The 24,956-nt window shown below is 44.6% G+C and overlaps 1 protein-coding gene across 1 annotated transcript in view; it reads right to left on the bottom strand.

Moving 5' to 3' along the window:
• The window catches only part of CCN4 (cellular communication network factor 4), a 36,585-nt gene extending 11,989 nt beyond the window's left edge, over positions 1-24,596 (bottom strand). The window contains exon 1 of the mRNA XM_075085872.1: positions 24,202-24,596. Within this exon, the coding sequence (XP_074941973.1) occupies positions 24,202-24,249 (48 nt within the window). The 5' untranslated portion in view covers positions 24,250-24,596. The remainder of the gene's footprint in view (positions 1-24,201) is intronic.
• Between the last annotated feature and the right edge of the window lie 360 nt (positions 24,597-24,956).

The raw sequence follows: 24,956 nt of genomic DNA, 5'->3' as shown, positions 1-24,956 counted from the left end.
AACCTTTCTCACTCTACCATGACTGATAACTCTATATTAAAGCTGCTCCTGATTTATGCTTGGCAAGCTCCAGAATTACTTTCTGCAGAGAACAGTATTTTGCTAACAACAATTTCCAGCTAATTTCTGTGCTTACATTCAAGCGGAGAGGAGAAAAATAAAAAAAGTCTCGCTGCCTGCCATGGCTACAAATCAATATTTTTAATAGCCATGAGTCCTAAAGGTAGCAGCATTTTAGCAGCATTTTCTACCTACTGGTAAAGTATATTTTTGATTTGTTGTAAAATAATGCAATTGTTTGTTTTTGTTTTGGAAACTGGATAAGGCCAAGCTATGGTGTTGAAATTAGGGTATACAGTCCAAATTGCAAGCCAGCCAGATACACAGAAGCACTTTTACAAAATTCATGAGGAAACCTCCAGGTTTGTGTTTAAGCAGCAAAGCCATAGATGCACTGCAGTATATTCCTTTGCTTCCAGTTTTTACAGGTGTTTAAAAATATCTTCATGTGTATTGATTTCACTGTTTCAGTGCTGCAAGATCTTATTCTTAAAACCTTTTTCTTTCAAGTATTTTTCTAATCACGATGAACTGGGTGAAGGTAGGGAGAAGCTATCTATGTTCTTCCCCTCAAGTTTATTGATGGGAAAAGGTCCAGAAAGGATGGTGGCTTCTAAATTCAATTCCTCTGGCTATTGGCAGAGCTGGGGAAATGGTTACGAGAAGTCGGCAGATAGACGTCTGCTCAAACCATAGTACCTTATCGCCTCCTGAATTTTTCTCCTTGGTGGTAATTTGCTCTAAAAGGACATTTGAGCTCACTTTCAGCTGCACAGTGTTTTGCAGGGCACATGCCATTGGGTGGAATCCTTTTAATTTCCCACAGTAGAACACATTAAAGGAATAACTTTAACCTACATTTCTGATACTGCCTTTTGGAGCAAATGCCAGATGTCATCGATGGAGGGGTATGACGTGATCTGGATTATCCTCTGTCCTCCATCTCTGACACATTCACAAGAGAAAATAGTCAGGGAGGAAATCTTTATTAAAATGTCCTCCTTACTGCTATGTGATCAAATCGGCGGATCTGCAGGCTGACCCAGACATCCTTACCGGTGGGAGCTCATGCCCCAAGGCCTGACAGCATCAGTCTGTCACTGTTCAGAAATAACTCCAGATTTTGCAGTTTGGCTGTCCTAAAGAGGGACACAGAAGTTAAAAACACAACTTTGAACAGACGCCTAAGGATGCATCTCCCGAGAAGGGGTTGTGCATTTGCCGGGTCTCGCTGCCAAACGACGCATCTGCTTTCTCCTGGTTCCACCTGCTGGCTGAACTATTTAAACAGCACAAGCAGAAATGCCTGTAGAGCCAACGCACCACCCTAAATGTTCCCATTAACCGAAATTATTTTAAAAGACACCTCCGGACACTCACATTCACATTTACAGAGTTGCGAACAGCCTAATACTAACCTGACGTAGCACAGTTCCCAGGGGAACACAGTGTCTGAGGCTTAATAAAGAAGTAAAAACAAAAGAAGAGAATGACACATACATGATCTGTTAATTAAAGCTACATACCCTTCCATCCTTCAATTGCATCTCTGGGCAAGCACAGAGATTGCTTAGCTTCACCCCAGAGCCGACAGAGATTTACAACTCATAATGCATGTCAGAGAGATGGGCACGTTAGCGATGACAGACAGGGCCTGGCTTACATCAGTGAGCTTAAACCAGGCCCTTGAGGTAGAAGTCTGTGTTTTGATCTTGCTCAGTTGGAACTTCGGAGCTGAATATTGCTGAATATTTGCATCATCATCATCATCATCATTATTATTATTATTACACCCAAAACAGGTGGCTTGATAAAGAGCCAGTTCTTACAGCAAGATCAGCAGTAACCATATCAGGAATTCCTCACTCTTATATTCTTGCTACAAATCCCTAAGTCCCCATGAATGTCCATAAACTATCACGAGGTAATAGTAGTGACAAATAAGCTAGCATCAGGACAGAAATATAAATCAGATTCTGAGGGACATGTAATGGTAAGAGGAAAATACAATTATTCAGGGCTCAGGTTCCCCAGAGCATGCATGAGCTGCTAGATATCTCATTAAAATTGATCCCAGACATGAAATCTCCAGAACATATTGTAGAATAACAGACTCTGAACCCAGAAAATATAAGACAGTTTTATTGATGTCGGGTGCCAGCTGGATTTATTCTTGCCAGGCACTACAGACTGAGCAGAAAGGAATATTCTGCATGAAGCATAATATTCAATAGCCTGAGAAAATATCCACAGTGAGTCAACCATTACTGTTTTTCTGTGGATCTATGAATGATGAACAATCAACTTCCCATAACTTTATTTTGGGAATTGTATCTGTGGGAAGAATGTAGGCAGATATTTGGAATAGTCTTTTCTAACTCAGTTTAGACAATTACAGAGTAAAGATTTCATGCATTCACTTATTTGCCAAAATATTGCTTATACTGGCAAACTCAGCATGGCCTCACATGTTCTTCACATTTTTCCATGGAGTGTTCAGAGGGAAAGAACTTCCCTGTTAAAAAGCAACCTGATGTTTTGTAAGTGTTGTCCCTGTAAGAGTAGCACTCGCTTAGGTTAGGGTGACTGAAAATGTATGGACATCATTAACAAATTGACACTGCCACCACAGACTCCTCTAACTGGGATGTTAAATAGCACAGTTTCTGTCCTCTAAGAACATTTTTTGTCTTGCGCAGCACATGTTCGGCTTGTGCACCTAATGAGCTCATCCAGTGAAATTAGCTTGAACTAGAGTGTGAAAAGTAACACGGAACATCTGGAGGAGCAATGAGAAAAGTCTCCAGAAGGGCCAGGCAGACAGACTTCAGTTTTAGGGAAGCGGAAAGTGCATTTAGACCATCCAAGGTCAAAGGGTTACAAACCATCCTAAAACTGTACAGAACAAGATGTTGACGTATGAGCCACGAGCTGGGTGACAAAAGCAGTATCGCAGTTCCAGCTCCCAGACAAGAGCAGACTGCTTTGGCAGGGGTTTTACCTTGCAATTAGCCACATTCTGCATTTGCTTATCTCCTATTTCTCAGTCATGGCCTTGAAATCAAAAGGAAGACATCTTCTGTCCTCTTACTCCCTTGGGGGCACTCTATCCCAAGCTGGGCAAAAAAGTAAAGTAAGTAAAATTAAGAAAGTCCACTTTACTTTTTTCCCCATGGCAAGAACTGCACAGATTTCATTACAGCTTTCAAAATCATCTTGGTTATCATGATTTTTCTAATAAAAATAGAAATCTGCATTTTTAAGTATCAATAATTTTCTGTTTCTGTTCCAATGCAGAGCATTTGACTTAAAACAACTTTTCATTTTAAAATTCCATTGTTATTTAAATTCTCAAATCTCAAACAGTTTGCTGTACTTCCCTAGAGTTGATGATGAACTGACAAATTCATGCATCCCTATTTCCTTTAAATAAAAGTTTTCCTAACATGTCAAGTTTCCACTCCTATTTCCCCCTGGCTTTGCCTTTCTGAGTCGATCACTTAATTTTCCAACTGTCAAAGTGTCTTCCTCCTTGAAATCCATACTAAGGGCCAGTTACTTGCTCTTATTTTGCCAGTGTTTAATAGTTTGTTTAGAGGAATATGGGAAAGAATCTGGTGAGATCTCAATAAATTAATTCACTTCCTGGACTACAGTTTTGAACCCTCACTTTACATGGATTGAAATCAAGGAATTGGCAGTCCAGAGGACAGCAACCAAGATGGTCAGGACCTAAATGTCACGACCCAGGGCTAGACGCTGAGGGAGCTGGGCCTGGGTAGTCTGGCAAAAAGGTTAACAGGTGATCTAGTATCAGTTCACTCTTTTCAGTGGGAGCAGAGGGTATACTAATGGGCAGAAGCCACAAAATGTAGCTCGGGAGGTGTAGACTGAACACCAGGAAAGCACCTTCTTCACTAGAAGAGCAGTGCAGCACCAGGACAAGTCACCCAGGGAGGCTCTGAATACCCCATCCCCAGCTGTTGGATTAAGGGCCTCCAGAGGGCACTGACAACCAAAGTTTCTGGCAGCCTGTGAATGCACATCGTGCCAAAACCACACGTGGAATATGCCCATAAACCCAAACAACCAACAAGATGCCTTCATCAGTTCAGTCCTGCATTGTGCCACCTAAACTCTGCTTCTGGCACAGAGAAATAAAAACTAATCTTTTTGTTAAATGGTGCATTTAATGCAGACAAAAGAATTCTGTTTTGCAGGTCCATCTCCTCTCATATCATGAGCACAGTCAAAAACACTGTTTGGCAGCTAGTTATTATTTTATCTGATAACAGGAAACGTACCAGAAGTCTGGTTTTGTAGCTGGAAGTTTTCATGATAATAGAAGGAAAGAGAAGCTGCTGCTTCTGCTACCTTAATGGCCCCTTTGGAACACATGGCGTGTGTGGAGTCATCCAAAAAACCATAACTGCCATTTAATATAGTGTTGTATCGTTATGTCAAAGCCACCTCAAGACTCTCAATGAAAGGTGAGCAGTAAGACTGCGTTGCTACATCCCTATAGCTAAGTAAAAATCAGATGGAGCCTACAACTTGTCTGAATAAACAGCAGCATTTCTAGGTAAAAAGTCCCATCGCAAAAGGATATTTTTGCACCAAGCATGGCATATTTTGGTAATGGTAGTGTCTAGTATTGGATGAGATCTGTTAGACAGAGAGTGCAGATGAAAGACATATAGGTCAGCAACACCCTTCGGACTGGCAGAAGATGCTGGACCTGTGCACGTTCTAGGAGGACTTGAAGCTAATTCAGTCTGACTGCAGAACATTAGGACTCAGCTTGAAATGACACGTGTTATCTTACCCTTTGCCAGGCAAAATCATGGTGCAAGTCTCTTGTAGCATCTCAAGTGAGTTAGCTCTGTGTGTGCAGAGAGATCAGTAAAGCAGCATTTGTAATCTTGAAGCGAAGGCATCTTCATCAACATCTGCCACAGCCTGGTCATCTCATCTGGGTACGGTCTGGCCATACTTCTGTGAGGAAAGCAGCTTTTCTTCACAGAATCATGGAATCTAAATGTTCCGCCAGAGTCTGACTAGTGCCTGAGGCTGTTCCTAGAAAACCAAATCAGGAAACCACCAAAACCCAGAGTGGGAGAGGGGTATCATCAGATTAGATCTTACATTGACCAGTGGAAAAGAATAATGGCAATACTGCAGTTCTAAATATCAGCAATGCCAAACCCCAGCCATGTGACTGCTCTGTTGTGCTTGCAAGGGCAAGTCTTGTGTTTTGGTCTCCACCACTCTGCGTTGCCCAGCTTAGCTCTAGTGCGCTTCTGGCTCCATCCTCTCTTTTGCTTCCCACTGCAGAGACAGCCTGAGGGCGTGGGGACAGCTTCTCTGGTTCAGTAGTGAGGATGTAGAGCAATCAAATATGGCCCTTTCTTTCTCCTGGACTGTGACACTTATTCCTGTGCCAGGTGCCAAAGCAGAGCGGCAGTATATAGAGTTCACAAATGATGACAGGACATTAGAAGAGAAATTTTGGTCCAAAAAGGCAGAAAATATTACCAGGAAGGTGGGAAGAAAAAGAACCTGCAGAACTCACCACTGGATAAAATCTCCCTTGATCAAGACCAGGTTCTATTCAAACCAGAGAGAATGGGAACAAGAGGTTAAGTGCAGGATGAGAGATGCAGAACCACCCTTCCAACCTCCAGAAACCCCATTGACCCTTGTTCAACACGTATAATATCACTATATTAGGAGGCCTTGTGATACTTTCACATCTTTATTGTGAAAGATACAGCTGATATCACCTGCCATGAGATCCCCTGAGAATAAACAGATAAACTTCCAAAGATCACAGACCAATGCTTAATGCACTGAACTTTCCATACCCAGAAATGTCTGTGCGAGAGTCTACCAAATCATCGGCGCTCACTGCATGCAGGTAGAAATGAGTACATGACGTACCAGACAGTGGAAGAAAGCTCCCATGATTGGTGCAGATGTCATGGAGTTATTTACAATGTAATGGAAAATACAGAGAGGTTTAGTTTTATTTTATAAGGCTCTGGCAGCGTAAAGGAACCTTAACCCCTGTATATGAAAATAAGACTTTTTTTGTTTAATATAGGATTTATTAGGTAAGTGGGTTTGATTACACTAATTTGGACAGATACAGGGAAGACTCAAGAGATGGCAAGAGCTGCACCCCTCCGCCTCAGCAACTGTGCACAGTGTGCAAAGTCTGACAGGAAAAAACTCAAGGAGGTAAAGGAAGTATTTATGGTGTTAAAAATTTATTGAGCTAGGAACAGTAGTATTTAAATTAAGGAAGCAAAACAGGAGTTGAAGACAATGGGATGCATCCAGACAACAAGAGGTTGGACTTATGTCCTGAACCAGTGCCAGGCATCTGGAAATCGCAGAAACCAGGACTATAGGGCGCTAAGTTATATGGGAAGCAAATGACTGCTGTTATCATGCCGAGAGCGCAGAAGCAAGAGACTCACATAGTCAGGAGACAAACCACAAAACCTCCCTGCAAGTTAAAGTCACATGAGCTGGTTAAGACGGGGTCCAGGGGAACCATGAACATGAAATAACCAAAGTATCCATGTTGTCACAAAGAGGAAAGGGGAACTGAACACCTTCTGTTTCCTCCCTCTCAAACTCTATGGGCAACTCGTCACATCGGCAGCAGGGCAGAGACAGCGTCGTAGCCTACGCTGCTTCCAACAGTCAAGTTTTCTGTCTTCACTCTATAAGTCCTTTCTGTCTCTTTCAAAATCATAGAAGATATTCCCATTACATTTCTCTGAGTGCTATAAACTGATTCACAGAAACAGATGCATATCCAAATAAGCCACTTCAGGTTCAGGGATCTAAAGGAAAGTATAAAACAATACACAGCACAGAGCAGATGCTGCCTTAAATCGCTTCCTCAAGGAATTGAAGTACTGAATTCCCTGGGGACACATTATTTGCCTAATCTGCTTTCTTCGTAAAGCTGATATCAAGCTTTTGACCATATCACAGGGTACCAATATCAAACAGCTGCCTCTTAAAGTCCCTCCAACAGATTTAATTAGACATTTTGTCACTGTGTTTTAGAATGTGCTGAAAAGGATCTCAAAAAGGAAATCTGAAGTCCTTTGCAACAGTGATATCTGATGTCTAAAAGGAGGACCAAGCAGCAGAATACTAAGAACACACTTCTGAGCATTTTTTCTTCCTGCTCAAAAAATAAAAATCCACAGAACAAGAACAAACACACACAAAAAGGCTAAAGACTTTTAAATAAAGCTAGGAGACTTAATGGAAATGTAGCTGCAAGCTCTGGATGAGTTGAGATGTACAAAACAGGGCTGGAAGGGAGTCTGCCCCCATGCTCGGCAGGTAGATAGCAAGCCAGCCAGAAACATGGTGACCATAAGCTACAGAGATGATGAATGCTGTAAGCTCATATGAGAAGTTAAAGTGAGATCAGCACAAACGACCTTGCCAAATTTATAGTGAGATCATTCAGCAGGAGTATGATGATTAGCTAGAGGCCTCCTTTTCCCAAGCTTTACTGAGCTTATCTGCCCCAAATCCCTGGAACAAACCCAGTCTAACTGAAGGGATTTACTAGCTCAGCATGTGGAGGGGAGACATTAGTTGCCAAAACATACGTACAAAGACCCTTCACACTGGAGATCATGAGAGTTAAAGCTATGACGATGGAAGAAACCCATAAACAGATCTGGAATCTGTTAACTTTTCTAGATGATAGTCAACACCCTGAAGTAGATTGGAGTACAGGTTTTGTAAGCGGAAAGGAGCGGGCTGCAAATTGAATACACCCAATGTACTCAACATCGGATGTACCAGATCCAGGACACTCCTGTGCTGAGTTTTTATGTTCTGTTACAAGAGACAAGCGTGCCCAAACGTTTATTAGTCTACCAAAAGGAGAAGGGTGGAATGAAGCATCCTCTTTCTTTGACATCTGGGAAACTGAGATCTAGTGATCTTCTTACCCAGATACTCAGCTCAGTCTCAGTGGTAGTGAGGCATGCAATGCCATACAGTACCTGAGCCTAAGGGATATGCAAAAGAACACCAGAAGCCCACAGACTGAATGCAATCCAGCACGAAACTAACCCTTCAAAGCTGGCACTGATCTGGCATAAATGAGCTCTTCATAAGAGACTCTGACCTATCTGGGCCCTGTTAGAAATCAACGCCATCACTGTTTTCACTCAAATGAAAAAATAATAAAGCCATTCCAAGGAGAACGTTTAATAAGACAAAGCTTTACCAGCAGGGAAAACCATGAAGTGTGGTGGGTTTTGTTTTTTGAACACTGCCATTAACCTCATCTGAGCTACAGGCTCAACCAACAAACCAACCAACCAACCTCCACTTCTTTCGTAAGAAAGAAAAAAAAATGCTGTTTTCTAGGCAAGTCCATCAGAAGGGCAAAGTTTTGGAGAACACAACCATTTGAGGGTCAATTCATCCCATTAAAGGCACAAAAATAACTTTTTTCTTCTCAGTGAATGTAGAAGCTCCTCAGTTCTTACATGACCAGGAGGATATCTGATCAGCTTTCTCCCCAAAAAGGCAAGAAATAAAAAAATCCCTCTCATAAGACATATTCACTTTTGGTTATCTAGGAACATAGCTGGAGAGGAGTGGGAGGAAATCCGTTTTGTCTGGGACCCAGAGGTGCCAATGCAGTAAGACAAAGTTACAAATAAGACTACTAAAACAAGCCAATGTAAGCAGCTTGCTTTAACGGCAGTTGCTTAAGAGGAGGGAAGTTCCTTTCTAACGCAGACCACATAGCCACCCCGTTACTGCACACAGATGCATCTTGTTCGCTTCTCATAGTCACTGCAAAGGACAAATGGCACCCAGAACAGCATGACTAAAATATGAATGCCTTAAAAGAATATTGATACTAATGAAAGTCAGATGATTTGCACAGTCAAGTTAATTTAGATCTAGTCAACAAAAAGAAAACCACCGACAATCAAGCGTATATGGAAAATGTGTCCAAAAACATCCCTGAGCAAATCACCGGCTCACTGTCCAGTGTTGTAAAAGATTACAGATTTGGTTACAAGCAGCTACCACATTTGCAAGACACTCAGTAGATCAGTGGGATCTTTGGCACTGGTGAGATTATGTGTAAAAGGCTCCACTCTCAGCTCCTCTGTGCGACTAGCTGCGCTTCCAGCTGCTGGATGCAAACCCCGGGCCCCTCTCTGCTGCCAGCAGAGGAGGAGATCATTGCGCTGCCTGCACAAGGGGCTTGATAACTGCTTTAGATACTCTTTAGGGCTACTAAAGGTAGGGAAGGTAAACTCTAGATTAAAGGACTAGGGCATGACTTTGGTCTTTGAACTCAGCTTTTAGCTTCTCTGCAGAACAGGGGTGGTTATGTTTCTTTTGCTACAGGAAACAAACCCTGAAGATTGTGAGCTGCCCAGACCATGGAGGAACGTGCAGCTGCTGTCAAGGGAGATGGCAGACAGAGAATAAGGGTAAGGGAGATCCCAAGAGAGTTCTTCTATGAAAATATCAGTATCAATAGGGAGATGTAGGAAAACCAGAGCTGTTAAAAGGGGTATAGACTTGTAGCTGTGCCGGTGATGTGCCCAGGAAGAACAAATTTCTATCCACTCACCCACAGAAAAATCAGTATTTAGCTTGTAGCGTATGAATTTTGCTGAATATGACCTTCAGAGGTATCTGGAGGACTTCAAATGCAGGGGGCACCACAGCTGAGCACCCTGAACCCATCTACTCTGGCAAAAAGACAAGGTTTCTCCATTTTCTTCACAGAGGAAGAATGGTTTTCTGACAGCCAGCATATTCCTCAGCCTGGATATACTTGTAGCTCTGCACCAGTAGCAGAGAGGTTTTGTTCAGGATGTCACAGCCAGAGGAAACCAGGTCACCACCAAAGGGTGAGATACCACTGACACCATCAATTAAATAGCCATGCAACACCAGAATGAAAACAGACACAGATGTGATGAAGATTTTTGTTTTGGCATGAAGGGCTGAAATACCCTTGGCATGTAATTTATCCCAAGCTGAAGTCCAGTAGGCACTTTCTCATTTCATGCAATAAAAATTCTGTTTACAGAATTTTGGTACATCAGTCTCCTGCCAATGCCCTCGCCAGGGAATTTATTGACTGAATTTTAATTACAGTGCATTAAACTTAGATGGTAAAATTACTTTCTCCTCCATGAACACAAAACCAGAAAGTGGAGGTTGCAAAGGAGAGAAGTGTTTTCACCAAAAGCAAGAGGAAATCCTGTTCTTTTTGAATAAAGTGTTAAACCACAACAGGATGTGAAATGTGTGGCCATGTGCAAAAAAAAAGAAGAAAAAAAAGGCTGCTCTGGATAGAGACAAGAGGGGAAATTTGCTTTAAGGAGAGAAACTGGTGATGCTGAAGCAACACAACTGCAAGATTTGAAGGGTTAAACTGTTTACTGAGCCATTGAGTAGGAAACGTACAGCTGTATCAACAGCAAAGTGGGATCTGGAGTCAGAATTGCATTTTTTAACTTGTCCTTTTCTTCCTCAAATCTACCAAGGAGATTAACAGTTGAGATTTAATACAAAAAAAGAAAGACCTTGACTGTGCAAGTTCTGCAGCAACGAAGTACAGAGAGGGGAGACAGCAGGCTCCAGTGTGCTAGCAGCTGGACGGCACTTATCAGCAATAGCATCACTTTCCAGGCCACCATGAAGAAATAAAGCCTATTCAAGGCTCAAGGAAGTCTCACATGATGGGAATCTACTGGTTTGAGGATTCCTGCCAGGCCCTAAGGTCGAGCTGGGCCACAAGCAGCCAAGGCACTGCGGACCAGAACTCCCATGACTGTCCATCTCTCAACATACACCCCCACATTCTGCCTGGTCTCCAGGCCACTCCTCTCCTCTCTCCTCTGGTCTCCTAGGCTGAATAACCCAATGAAGTTATAAATTTTATTTCCTATTTCTCCGGGGTTTTTTCAGCCAAGCTCACAGCCTCAGAGGAGTATCCAAGTCTCATTGGTTTCAGTTTGGATTCAGTCACAAAGTAGAGGAAAATTAAAAAAATTATTAGAACATTTGTGTGGATTCGGTCTCAGGTTCCTGACCCGACACAGAGTTCCCATTAGCCTTCCAAGAAAACTGTTGGATTCAGTGTGTTAATTGTAACACACAAGGGCTTTTCTTCCCTCCCTCTCTGTTTCTGTTACAGAAACTATTTGTTAATGTACTGTGTAAGCCTGGGACAATGTTCATTCTCTGAACCCCTCTAGCTCATCAGAGCAGTTGGAAAAGGCAGAAAATGCATTTGGCTTTATCAGAAGGTGAGAAAAAAAATGTGAGTTTTGTTACTCACACGGCACTTGGGGTATCCTTCCTACTCACAAGCAAGCAAACCTTTTACAAAGGCACTGATGTAAAATGAAAAGGAACAACATTTTTTTTTTTTCCAAATACACTTATTTTGTAAGCCAACAACTAATAATTTCAAGCCTGCTACAAAGTGCACTGTAGTTGAGGTGAGTTTAGGCCTGACCCTTGGGGACCAGGGTCTCACACCCCATATTCACAGAGCCCACAACCATTAACTCCCCAAACCAGAAGGGAACAGATACTGGCGGCTTTTCAGAAGAGGATGCCTGGGTTTTACATTCACTCTGCTACATTTTCATCTTATTTTTCATCTTTAGGAGTGATTTAGCTCTGTATCTTGGGTTTTTTTTAGGTGATTACCCAATTCAAGGCACATGTTGATCTATCGTCTCATGCAGTAGAGCTTAACAGCATCAGATAATCCATATAGGTAGCAGTTTGGCAAAAAAATGAGTGAAAACTGTAGGGAGTGTACATTGCTTAAGCTTTAGTATAATTAAAAGGAAATAAGATGATCACAAAAAATTATGAGATTAAATGACCCAAAAAAGCACTGGGGCTTTCCACAGGCAGAGGCTGAAAAGGCAGGGCAGCTCCTAGGAGACAGCAGGTAAATTTGTAATATTAAGATAATTCAGAAGGACTACTATTCAAATACCTCATATAGATTTATTTGACATTAGTGAGAAGGGAATAAAGAATAGTTTTGCTCCAAACCAGTATTTCTTCAGCCCTGAACTGGGGATCATGCGGAAGTTGCCATCCACAGATGCTCTGAGGTCTCTGCAGCTCCAAATTTAAGAGGAGTTTTAATTGTTTGGCTACTTGATAGCATTCTTGAAAGAAAACCTTGAATTCAGATTCAAAATATTCCCTTTGATGTTCTCCCACTGTCATCAAGTTTTCTTACCTTGTCATAGACAATTTCTCTACATCTTGTCTGTGTTGGTCTGGATTTCCACATGGTGCCACATTGAAAATGCTACAGACCCGGCATGGGAAGGATCCTTTTGGCTGCTAGCTCATGGCTAGGAACATAATTCTTTCCCTTTCTGAAAATCAGCAGGGCTTGGCCCAGAATATCTGGCTTTCAAGACTTGGATAAAGTTGGTTAAGCCTTCATGTAAGCTGAGGGCCATTGTGTTGCAACACAGTTTTGCAGCAAGTATTTGCCCATCTCCTGCTTTAGAGCCCCATATCAAAAGGAGGCCACCTGAGGCTGTGGGTGCATGGGCAACTGGGTCTTGGTTTAACTGCCTTGGCCAGCCCCATGCTGTAACCCCAAGAAACAGTGTGTCCTTGATGCTGACAGGATAACAACATGGGGTTCTCTCACCCACATTTTAGTTGCCCATAGCAGTGGTTGAGCAGAACATCAAGGATGAGGAGCCAGCAGGATCGCAGAGAGGGACAGCCACGGGGAGCTTGGAGAAAAGACCTCCCATGTAAGTCTCCCATGTGAGGCCTGAGAGATAGGCTGATCCAAAAAAACTTTTCTAAGGGGCATTTGTTTTTTTAGCAAGAACCGCTGCAGGGCAGCAGTCAGTGGAGTGATGGCTAGGGACAGCATCTTGTCCCACATGCTGTGAAAAGAGGAGGGGGTGGTGATGAGTCCCTGATCAGGAGGAACAGGTTGTTCCTGAAAAGCTGGCCCAGAAACAGCAAAAAGAGCAAACTCAGGTGATGGGAAGGAGGGGGCTCAGCAGAGGTCAGAGCCAGCTCTCAAACCAACCTGGGTTTTGCACAGCAAACATTATTTCAGACATGCTCAAAGCTCAGATCCTGTTTTAATATGCAACAGAAAGCCCGAAAAAGCATCTGTACCTACCCCCCATCCTCAACAAAAGATGACACATTGCAAATGGGGAAGGAATAAAAAGAGAGAGGCCAGTAGATTTGCCCTTGGCTTTTACAAGGCTTTGGGGTCAAAACCATTGTTTTCAAATTAAATAAAATGGAAAGTACAAGCGGGGAAACTAGAACAGCTCCTGGCACAAATTCATGAAGAAAAAAGAAAAGGGGTGGTTATTAGTGTAGGAAAATCATGTGTTGTGCCAGAGTCTGAATGCTCCTGCCCTTGAAGTCAGTGGAAACAGAACTGAAATTCAGGGCTTTGGTAAAAAAGATGCCAGAGAATGAACCCCAAATAACTGGTGCAAGCAGTATATGTGAAGGCTGATGTACTTGGAGGTATCAGCTCTCCGGGTGGGAATGCACACACAGCACTTGTAAGGGCAAGCAGACCATGCCAAGGTCTGTTTCTAGGCGGGAATCCTCATTGTGGAAAGCAGCACCTTTCACAGGGAGGAAATTATTGAATAACTCTGTTTTAACCCGGGGCCCAAGAGATGAAGTGACTTTCCCAAAAGCAGACAGGATGTCTGTGGCAGAGCCAAAAATAGTGGTTAGATTTCTTGTTCCTACACTATAACCATACCATGATCCCTCCCCCTACACACAACTAATAAACTTTGTTTAGTTCTTACTGGATGCAAAAAAGAAATTGTTCCACAGAGCAGACTCTCAGACGCTGTAAGTTCAGCAAAGCCAATTGTTTAGTGTTTTATCTTTCAACCATCACCTGCACCTGATGCCTGCAAAAGGGTAAGACGCTTTCACCCCTCCAACACTTTCAGATCCAACAGATCAGTGGTCACCAGCAGTTTATAACTTGCTGCATCTGCACAGAGTGATGAAATGGGTCCTTCACACGCTTCTCTCTTGCTTGCATGCAGCTATGAAACCTGCTGGGGCCCAGGTTTAAAGCAACCTCATTTCTGATCCATTTCTGATCCAGAGACTCGCTGACACCATGAATGGCATAAACCAAAACCAAAACAAAACCCCTTGCTCAGGCCAGGGTATTGCTGCAGCTCCACCACAACCCACTGACACAGGGAGTCCTGCACCCTGGCATCGAAGCGCTTGACAGGTGACAAGGAGAAAGTTGCTTAGACTTCATGCCCGTCAGCACCCACATGCCTTCCAAAAAACACACCATGCAAATGCTGCCATGTCCCATCTGAAATGACCCTAAACTGGAAAGTGGCACCATCTCAGCCCTTAAACAGTTAACAGTGCTGCTTTCATACATAGAGGAGGACATCAGCTATGTGATTTGCCTCCAGGAGGGTAACGATGAATTTCTAACTCTATGGGTACTGACATTTTTGCTTGTCTCTGTGTTGGCTGCCTATCGCCCACAGCAAGCCAAGCAGGAGTGGGAGCTGTGCGCAGAGCCTCCACGCAGGCACAGGTTTGGTCTCTGAAATCCCCAACACGCGAGGGCAGTGTTGGTGCACAAATGACAAGGCTGTGGTGCTCCCCAGCAGCCCTGCACAGCACCCTGCTTCTGAGCGTCCCCCTGGGCCAAGGCTGCTCCACAGACACGATTTGTGCCAGAAAAACCACACTTGGGAAGCGTATGGGGAGGGAGGTGTTAAGTCAAAATGTTTATATCCGCACAGCTCCTGCTTTAGAGGCAGTTTTTCTAAAAAAGCTTCACCTGGGTTTTACAGGGTGAACAATAAAACCAGGATCAACACCTTTACGGTCATATAGTCACACGGGAATGAGACAAATGTAATTCTTTAATTATTCCTCTATAAAATGGTACAATCATTGAGGATTCAGAGGTTTTAAAGGGATCTCAACAGTGCTGCTGCAATATCCATTTAGTCTTCTAATCAAATAATCCAGCCTCCCAGAAGATACACTGGAAAGCATATTAATGTTTCTAGGGGAGGGGAGAACAGTCAAAATTATTTCACAAATATCTCTTCAAGTGCAAACAGATTGCCTATATGGTATGCATGGAATAACTGACACAAAACATAAAAATAAAGGGGGGATGTGGGTACGTGCATACCTGTATTTTATATATATGTATATGTAAATCACACAGAATTAAGCATATAAACTAAAAGAAGCAGAAGCTTTTTATCTGAGCCTGAAACCAGGCACATAATGTATTGTTCCACCACAAACTCAGGAGCTCACCCACACCCGGGCAGCTTTGGCGGGTGAGAAATTCACCAGCGTGCATGAGCACAATCACACCACCTCTCTGGGGAACCCCAGTGCACTGAGGCAATAAGTACAGGTTTTTATGCAAAATCTGGAAAAATAAGTCAAGTGACCCCCCCCCCCCGAAATCCACTACCTCATAGACAGCAGCTCGCAACTTCTCTCATCCTTATGTATTTTTAAATGTAATTACAAAAATGTACACTTGGCACTCTATAAAGCAGTGAAAATTAATAGTGAACGATCTCCATAAACAAACTGCAGTGTTTCACAGCAGGGATGTCATTATATGTTTAAATACAGTGACTGCAATACCTATGGCCAAATGTGGAAGAAAATAAGAAAGAAGACAACTGAATTTGCTCTCATTCTCTACATCAATGTCTATCAGCCCACACACAGATGCAGTGGGTATGACCTAGTCCTCCAGGACCAAGATCCAGCAGGAAATATTGCCAGCAGTGCTTATAAATAAATCACCTGCTGAATGGCAAAACTAGTTAATGGAACCTGGATATTTTCCTAATTAATTTTCCACCTTTTTTTCTCATAAAAATGTAACCAAAGAGTTTTATAGTGTAATCCACTTGGAGATTCTTAGCGCTGGCTGCAGTTTTTGTGGTTTGGTCCTTCCTTGCTAAACAGCTAAAATGACCCAGCTGTTACTCTAAAACCAGGGAATTAGTAGCCTGTGGGCAGCCAAGTACATGTGCCAGCCATTCGGAGGAGAGCTTAATTTCCCCCATATGGATTCCAATGTCTCTGCTTTCTTCTCAGCCCAGATACAGAGGGTTCCCTTTGTCACAGCAGATACAAGCTGATGGTCATAGATGTGAGCTGTAGCCTGCTTGGTTATCAGACACAGCCAGGAATATTACGGTGGACTTCAAAACCCAGAAAGGAGGATCCACAAGTCCAAAAAACAGAGATGCAGAGTGACCTTTTGCACCACAAATACAAGAATGCCAACGACACCATTTATCAGGCATGGCAGTGACAACGGCAGTGTTTAGAGCAGAGTCAGGAGACGCTTCAAGATAGTGGTGGCATTCTGGGGGAAGTTACCAGTCTCTCCGCAGGGCCCTGGTACATTAGTTGTCTGCCCAGTGCAGGAAGGCTGGACCCTTCAAGGAGTAAAACAGTCACCAGAGTCTCTGCTCCAGGTGATCAGTGTTGTCCCCAAAAGAAACCAAACTGGGTTTCAGCAAAGCCATGCTCCCTTCTTTTCTCTATTACCTTCCTTTCATAGCCCAAGCATACATATATGGGTATGAGGAAACTTCCGCAAGAGAAAGGAACAATCCCCCGCTCATCTTGCTGTCTCTTGTTACTCAAAAAGCTTTAGGAAAAAAATACCAAAATGAAAGCAGGATGGTGGTCTGGAAACCTGGTTGACCATGGAAAAGAAATTAAACTTTTAAACCACTCAGAAGTTAAAGTTTGAGTGGTTTTTGTAAATTCTATAAAGGTGAAAGTGCTACCATGCACAGGTAGCTAAAAAATTGCAACCTTCTAAAAAAAAAAAAAAAAAATCCCTGAGTCATCCAGAGCAATTTTGCTCAAAGTTGTTAAGTCTATGTGGGTTTCTCTGTTCCTGGTGGCACATAGCGAGTTTTGTGTCAGGTATCGTACAGAATTACAAAGTTGCTTACTACTCCTGACTTTAGTGTGTCCTTTCCATTATATACAGATACTACACATAGTAGTTACATGTTTCTAAATCTAATGTGGCTACTAACTCAATCAAGGCAGACAGTTACATGCTAGACATGTAATAATAAAACCAATGCTTCATATTCACCTAGAAACCTTTCACTGGAGATGATTTCAGTATGCTAGGAAGGGAAAGGACAGATTCACCTTAAGCTGAGTAGGAGGAGTTTGTTTCAGCTCTAAGGAAAAGCTATAGATGTAGACAAAGCATTACAAGTACTTTGAGTTCTGTTCATCTGAGTGTCAGTGAAATGCTGGATGAACTGACCTTGCTACGCTGCCCCGTCACCAAGCATGAGACATTTTTTCTTAGAACTCCTTCTGAATCTGCAAGACAACCTCTTAAGAGAAGGTCATTTTGTGGGGCTGGAATTGCTCCATGACAGCAAAGCCCTAACTGCACACATGTCCAGCAACATCAGGATCCAGGTGACTCAGAACCCTCCATGGATGATGCATGAGCCCACAATTATTTCTGCAAATACCTCTCAGGTTTCCCCTTGGGCTCAATGTGCACCATCCTGGAGTTCATGAAACTTGGCCTGCCAACTTGCTCATCTCTTTTTTGCTTTATAGATTAAGTAGAATGACAGACTCAGACTAATAAACCAGAAGAACAACGTGGGAGCTATTGAGAAAGAAAAGAGGAACGCAGAGATGACCACACAGTCCTGGAATGCATACCAACCCAAGCATTAGAAATTCATTATTTAAGTTGTGCTGCAAAGCTTAGCTTAAGTGTTATCTTCTTCCAGAGCTATTTCAACCTACAGGCTCTCTTTCCTTCCGCATCCACATGAGGAATTACTTGTAGAGCAGAGCCAGCTGTTGGCACCCACAGAGGTAAAAATGCCTTTTCTCCCTTCTACTTTCCCACACCTAGCCCAGATGCAAGGATTACAAGTCAAAGCCCAGCAGCAGTCTGTTAGAAGGTGCAAGGGATTAAGACGGCTCCAGAAGCTTCATCCAGGATGTCAGAATAGCAGCAGCCAAGAGGGAGACACATAAGTTTCGGTATAGATGCAATAGATAACAGAGGCACCAGTGGAGGTACCTCCCAGAGCTGGGAGACCACCAGGGTGGAGGAGAGCCGTAATCTTCACCTACAGGTAGGAAACCCAAAGCAGCACTGGAGAACATCTGTACAGAGCTACTAAAGCAGCAGAATCAGAGTCCCTTGACCCAGAAACAGATCTGTAAAAATAAAGCCCTGTGATCATCCCGCCAACCTGCAGCGATGGGAGGCTGAAGGTAACTCATCTCAGGGTGCAGCAAACCCTGGGTGGGACAAAACTTGGAAGAGGGAGTGATGGGGAAACTGGGTGCTGTAAGCCCAGTCCAAGAAACTGGGTCTGAATTCTTGGTGGACATCAGAACACAGAAAGAAAACGAACAGGTACACCTTGTTTGGGCCCATCCCTGCCAAACTGACAGCTGTTAGTCAAAGTTTCCGTTCAATAGAAAGAGAAAATTCTATTTTTAACATAAGCACCCTTAGAATGAGCATGGTTGAACTGTATTGTAAGAAAGCAAAGGAGGAATCAGGGGTAACATCTTAATCCAGAGTGCCTACCCACACCTCCTGGCAACAAACTTAACAAACCTAAATCTGAAAGAGTGAGGAAACCTTACCCTGATTTCTGGACCACAACATGAGACACTGTCAGGCTCGATACTTAAATGTGTCTTCAGCTGACGCTGTGGGCATTCAACGTTTTCCAGGCCACAGCTGCCAATGTTCACATACATGATACTAGTTCTTTTTTTTTTTTTTAACCAGCTTCATTTCCACTCGTGCCTAAGAGCCAGGGTTGTCCAGACAGGAATGCTCAAGACCCCTCTGGTCACTGAGGCCATCCAAAAAGAGCAGTTCTCAGTAAGCTGAGCACTGGCAAGATGCTAAAGCAACTCTTCACATCCCAATGTGGGAGCCCAGGGCTTCTGAAGTAATGAGTCAAATGTCTTATGTGGGTGTGGAAGACTTCCAAAATTTTTGACCAGTGCCTTTTCCTAGCACCTGGGAAAGGCAGGAGGAGCTAAACATGCACAACTCTTTCAGAGGTCAAAGACCCAGCAAAATCATGTAAATCTTATGCTTTCACTAAACCCCACAGTTACTGCTTTCAATTAATTAGCCTTTCCCTGGAGAAGCCCCCCTAGCAGAGCACTTGCAGAGCACTCGCAGGACTGCTGCAGTGTGAAATGGAGACAGGACCTGCCTGAGGGGACACAAACAAGCAGTGGCACAACCGCGAGGGGGGTGAGGAAGCCAGTTCCTGTCCCCAGCTCTGTCTTGGTTAATGCAAAGAAACTGTTGCGCACTGACAGCTGATGGCTATCAAAGCAAATTCAGACACTGATAGGAGAAGCTATGAGGAAAATGCATAAAAACCCGCTGCTCTCAGCAAAAACTCGTGTGTGTGTGTATTTAGGAGGCATCTCCACTTCATCAGAGAAAGACTTGGGTCAGAACTTCTGATCCGTCTGAAGCACATTCAGTGCTACTTTCAGGATGCTGCCTTGGCAATGGTTTCATTCTGCAAGTGGATTTGTGAGGGGCAACTGCCAAATAAAAGACCAGCTTTGGGAGAATCCCAAGTATGATGCAGCCATACCCACGGGCATTATTTCAACCAGCTTCAAGCCACAAGATGCTCATTTGCATAGCTGAACCTTCGGCTGCTATAACCAGAGTAATATTAACTGACAACTACAATTTATGGAAGTGTAGGATAGGAGCCCCCCCAAAGAGAAGTATATCGGCCCTGTCTCTGGTAACCAGATGGTATCAAGCAACAGGGAATGATGGAAAGTTAGAGGGACAAGACCCATCAACTTTAAACCTTTGCTGCTTAAGATTATCTATGCCTATGCATCATTACGCGTGTTGCAAGCCTTTAGCTTTCCATGACAAAGCACCCAATAGGCAAACCTCAGCTCACCTCTCCTTAGAGAGCCATGGGATTTTTGCAGGCAAGAAAAAAAGGTGTCTGGAAACTTTAGCAGCAGACTATATATGAGCCGCTAGCAAAGTAAATAGATAAATGAATAAATCAATCTGTAGCCTTTTCTTTTTTTTTTTTTTTCTCCTCTCTCTTTTTTGGTTCAAGTTTGGTCAGAATGTGGTTTCGCCTGGACAAGCCCAAAAAATGTAATCACTTTTTCCTGCCATCAAATCCAAACATTTTACAAATGAAATTCTTGGCCTCACATGTGTACCAATAAATCTTATAAAAAGAAGAAGGAAAAACTCACACTACAATTCTTAAACCACTTTGCACATAGCCTGAGGCAGCCCTGGGTCATTATCAGTGACTATTTAGTGAAACCAGTGTTTGCAAAGGACATGGTGCCTATATAAAACTGTCTTCAATCATCTTTCCACTTCCTTCCACTAAAGCCAAAAGCCTGGTGTTTGTGTGCTGTGACTGCCATCACATCAAATAAAAGTGTCAACACCTGCCTACTAGCTGATGCTCTTTGACCTGTTGCTTACCAGCACCATTAAAGCAAAAGCCTGCAGGTTTGCAGCCACCTCTCATCCCCACTCCACCCATTCCTCCTCTTCAAAAGTTTTAGAAACCTCCAATGCTGTTCTCTTCCTGTATAATCTCCTTTACTAATTTTCTACAAAATGCAGAATTTCTATTTCTATTTCTAATTATTACCCTGGTTTGGGACATTTTGTCCCATTTAAACAAGGGGTCTCATATCTGCTGAGTCATCAGGACTAGAGGCTGAAGATCCTGGCTCTGATTCCTCAGTGTGCAGCACTGAAAGAGGCCGATGGATCCAGCCTTAGGGTTCTTGCTGCAGAAATAACACAGGCACTGAGGAAATTCAACCTAGTTGATGGGACCTGGGCTACCATGGTCTCTGCCCTTATATCAATGAAAAATAATATTTTAATAAATGTTTGAAAACTTATGCCTGAAATTCCAGCTATGGTCATCTATTTTTCTCTTTGCAAAACCATCACCTGTGAGTTATGCCCCAATACAAAGCCTTGACAATAAAACTGTGTAAGAGCTCAGTAACTGCCTGCAGCTTAATAGAGTACTGGGGGACAAGGGACGCTCCTGCAGGACCTGGTAGCTGCCATCTGAAATGCCCTTTGAGACCTGCCTGGCCTTCCTGTATTAACTCCTCTGCCTTTCTCACTGGAATAAGTAATATTCCAGTTATATTCCAGATAGTCAACCCTCGTCTTTCACAGTGGAGCATCTTCTTCTGTCCGTATTTCTTCATATATCTGAAGAGTGACAAGTCGCCAGGGAGGCCTCAAGGCTTTGCCTGTGCACAGTGACCTACCCGACGCTACCACTCCATGGATGCCTCCACAGTGTTGGAAAGATCTCTATTACAGCTGTGATGATGCCACCAAAGTTGCAACGCAGCAGACGTTGGGGTGGGGTCTTGTCAGAGCTTTATCAGCACTCATCTGCTATGAGTCACTGTGTGGCTTATCTGAGATAGCTCTCATGAGCAGGGTAGCCGTGCCAGCTAAATATTCACAATATCCCATACCATCTGCATTATCCCTTGCTCCTTCAGACATCTTTCCTTTAAGCAGACCAAACTAAGCCTGCTCTTCTCCCAAAAGTCCTTTAAGTATTACACAGACTAAACACAGAATCATCACAGAATGGCAGGGGTTGGAAGGGACCTCTGGAGATCATCTTCTGCAACTCCCCTGCTTGAGCAGGCACACTCAGAGCAGGGGCACAGGAACACGTCCAGGTGGGGTTTGAATGTCTCCAGAGAAGGGACTCCACAGCCTCCCTGGGCAGCCTGTGCCCCTGCTCTGGCACCCACACAGGGAAGGAGTTTTTCCTCATATTCACGTGGAACTTACCATATTCCAACTTGCACCCATTGCCCCTTGTCCTGTCATTGGGCACCACTGAGAAGAGTCCAGTCCCATCGTCCTGCCACCCACCCTTTAGATATTTGTAAGTATTGATGACATCCCCCTCAGCCTTCTCTTCTCCAGGCTGAACAAACCCAAGTCTCTCAGCCTTTCCTCATAAGGGAGATGCTCCAGTCCCCTGAAGATAATACTACCTCCCCAGCTCCTCTCATCCTTGCATGCTATATACTCTTTCCATCCTTGTTCCTCCACTGCCTTATGTATGCAAGACAGAAATCTGCCCTTCATCAGCCTATCAACTCCCCATCACATCCATATCAGGTGTGGAGAAGACCTACAGAAAGCCAGTTCATTACTGGGAAGAAATCATCCCTACTCAATGATTTCTAAGCACATCCTTCTAAGGTCCAGCTCCACAGGTGTGTTCAGGAGGTGGCAGTGTCGCTGGGATGCTCCATCTGCTCTGTTCAAGGGAGAGCTTGAACTGAAACGGTCGAGACCCAGGACTCTTTTCAGGCTATTTTTGATATTGTTTCAAACACTTGTTTAGATATTCTTTAGACCAGACATGCTGCCAGCAATACCTGGATTGCGCTCATTCACCCCCACAGCAGGAGCATGTGTCTGCATGCATGTACACACACTTTCATGCTACAGCAGCGTTTTTACAAACAGCTTTGATACCAAGGGAACCCAGGACAACCACTGTAAATTGTACAAGGCTCGCGCAAATCTCTTCTAGTAACACGGGGAGAGGGGCACGGAGGGGAGCGCCCCCTCCCTCTGTGTGACTTTTACTTGCTCAACAAAAATCAAAGTTGTTTCTTACCTTAGAGAGCCCAAGAGCTGCATTTTGTTTGTTTGTTATTAGTTTCATGTTTTGTTTTGTGTTGTATTTTTTTTTTTCTAGAAGAGGCACCATTATCAGTCCATCTCCACATTCACGCGGGATTTATCGCTTTGCCATCTGCTTTCACACAGGTGCGTCTGGTGTACCACACCATACGAACTACTTTCTTGCTTTAAACCCTCGCTTTATCTCGCAACACACAAGCCAACCCTGATGCCAGCAGCCCTGCAAAGCGAAATCCTCCCTGTGCGAAGCGGTTGGTGTTGCCCCCCGCTCCGAGCAGAAGCGATGCTCACACCCAGCTTCACACGTGTCTGGCTCAGGGAATGCCCCAGCCTCAAGCCCAAACGGGTTCCTAGGATCCACCTCTATTTCGGGGTCCCCAGAGCTCCCCGAGCCCAGCCGTGCCTCGGGGATAGGGGTGAGGAGGAGGAGGGACACGGCAGGTCCCCCCGCTCAGTCGCTCTCCCGCTGGGGCAGGGGCTCCCCGCACCCACCGCCTCCCTGCCGTGACGGGCACCTCCCCAAGCACACCGGCTCCCAGCACCAGCTCTCTCCCCCGGGGATTTTACACAAGCCGCAAGCAAAACGCAAACACCTTCTGAAACGAGCGGCTTTCCCGTACAGGTTTTTCCAAAGAGGAGGGGAAGGAAAGCAGCTACAGCCTGCGTGGGTCGAGCAGATGCAGAGATGGGGAGAGGGGGAAACAAAACCCGCCTCCTGCGCCGGCCCCGAGGCAGCGCCGCAGCGGCACACCTGCGGGGAGCGCCGGCGGCACCGCCCCCGGTCCCGCTCCCGGTCCCGGTCCCGGTCCTGGTCCCGCTCCCGGTCCCTGCAGTGGCGCTGCGCGGCTCCAGCCCCGCTCCCGCTTCGGTCCCGGCCCGCTTTGGGCACCGCCGCCCGTCGGGGACCACCGCTTTCCCCCCCAACCCGCTCCCCCCAACAGCCTCACCCCGGCTGCTTCGGGCAGGAGTGGGCGATCCTTTCCTCCTTCTTTTGCTCCGCAATAAAAGAAAAGAAGGGGGGGGGGGGGGGGAGACACACGGGACAAACCCCAAAAAACCCCACATCACAGTTTTCTGTGTAGATCCACCTGGATGCTGAGCACAGACGGGCTCAACTCAGAACACTTCTGCACCCTTCCCTTTCGCCCTTTCCCTTTCTCACAGCTCACCTTTCCCTCCCACACCGGTGCCCACCGTCCCGCATGCCCCGCACTCGGCTCTCCCAGCCCACCGTGCATGAAACCCAAGTGTGTTTGCAGAAGACAAGTCCCTCCTGCAGTTTCCAAACTCACCTGCAAAATGCTGCTTGTTGCTAGAATCCAGGGCAAAAGCCACCTCATCCCTGGAAGCCGGGATTAAATACATTGATTGAACCCAGATTTAGAGCCTTTTTTGAACAAAAACACCACTTTGGGAATGCAGAGCAATCCTGAACTGGCAACCTAGCTTAGGCACTCTGCCTTTTTCTCTTGGCACTTTGGGGATTTTATTAGAGACAGATCTGACGTCAGGGTGAAGGACAAGCCCTGCATTTTTCCTCTGGAGAAACTTTTCCTGCCTTCACTTCTTCATTTTTGTGTGTGGTGTTGTCCCACCTCCTGCATTTCAGTGTATCGCCGTTAGCCAAAGGGCTCTTAAAGGGAAAGCTGCAGTGCCGTGGTCCATCGCGCTGCGATTTTAGCACTGCGCCGAAATGCTCACAGCTTACCCCTCATGTTGCTCACGGCAGACTCTTGTGACTTAGCTAGTATGGCAAGAAATGTTTGATCTGGCTTTACTGGTTATGATTAACGACCTGACATGTATACAAATATGCACAGATGTTTGGCTTATTTAATCTTTTAAAAAGAGTGGCTTCATTTGAAGTGCAGAAGGATGTTTGTCCTGCAAGCACAGCCCGTGGGAGGCAGTCTGCCAGCTCCCTCAGGACCCTCTTTATGGAGCAACGCACATGGGAAATGAAAGGAAGGGCACACTGTCCCCTACCATGCCACGCAACCCTTCCATGATTTTGGTGGAGAATACCAGAGTATGCAGCAGCTCCTGG

The sequence above is a fragment of the Phalacrocorax aristotelis genome, chromosome 2 (assembly GCF_949628215.1).
Source record: "Phalacrocorax aristotelis chromosome 2, bGulAri2.1, whole genome shotgun sequence".
NCBI classification, from domain to species: Eukaryota; Metazoa; Chordata; class Aves; order Suliformes; family Phalacrocoracidae; genus Phalacrocorax; species Phalacrocorax aristotelis.
This window is presented reverse-complemented; position numbering and strand designations above follow the sequence as displayed.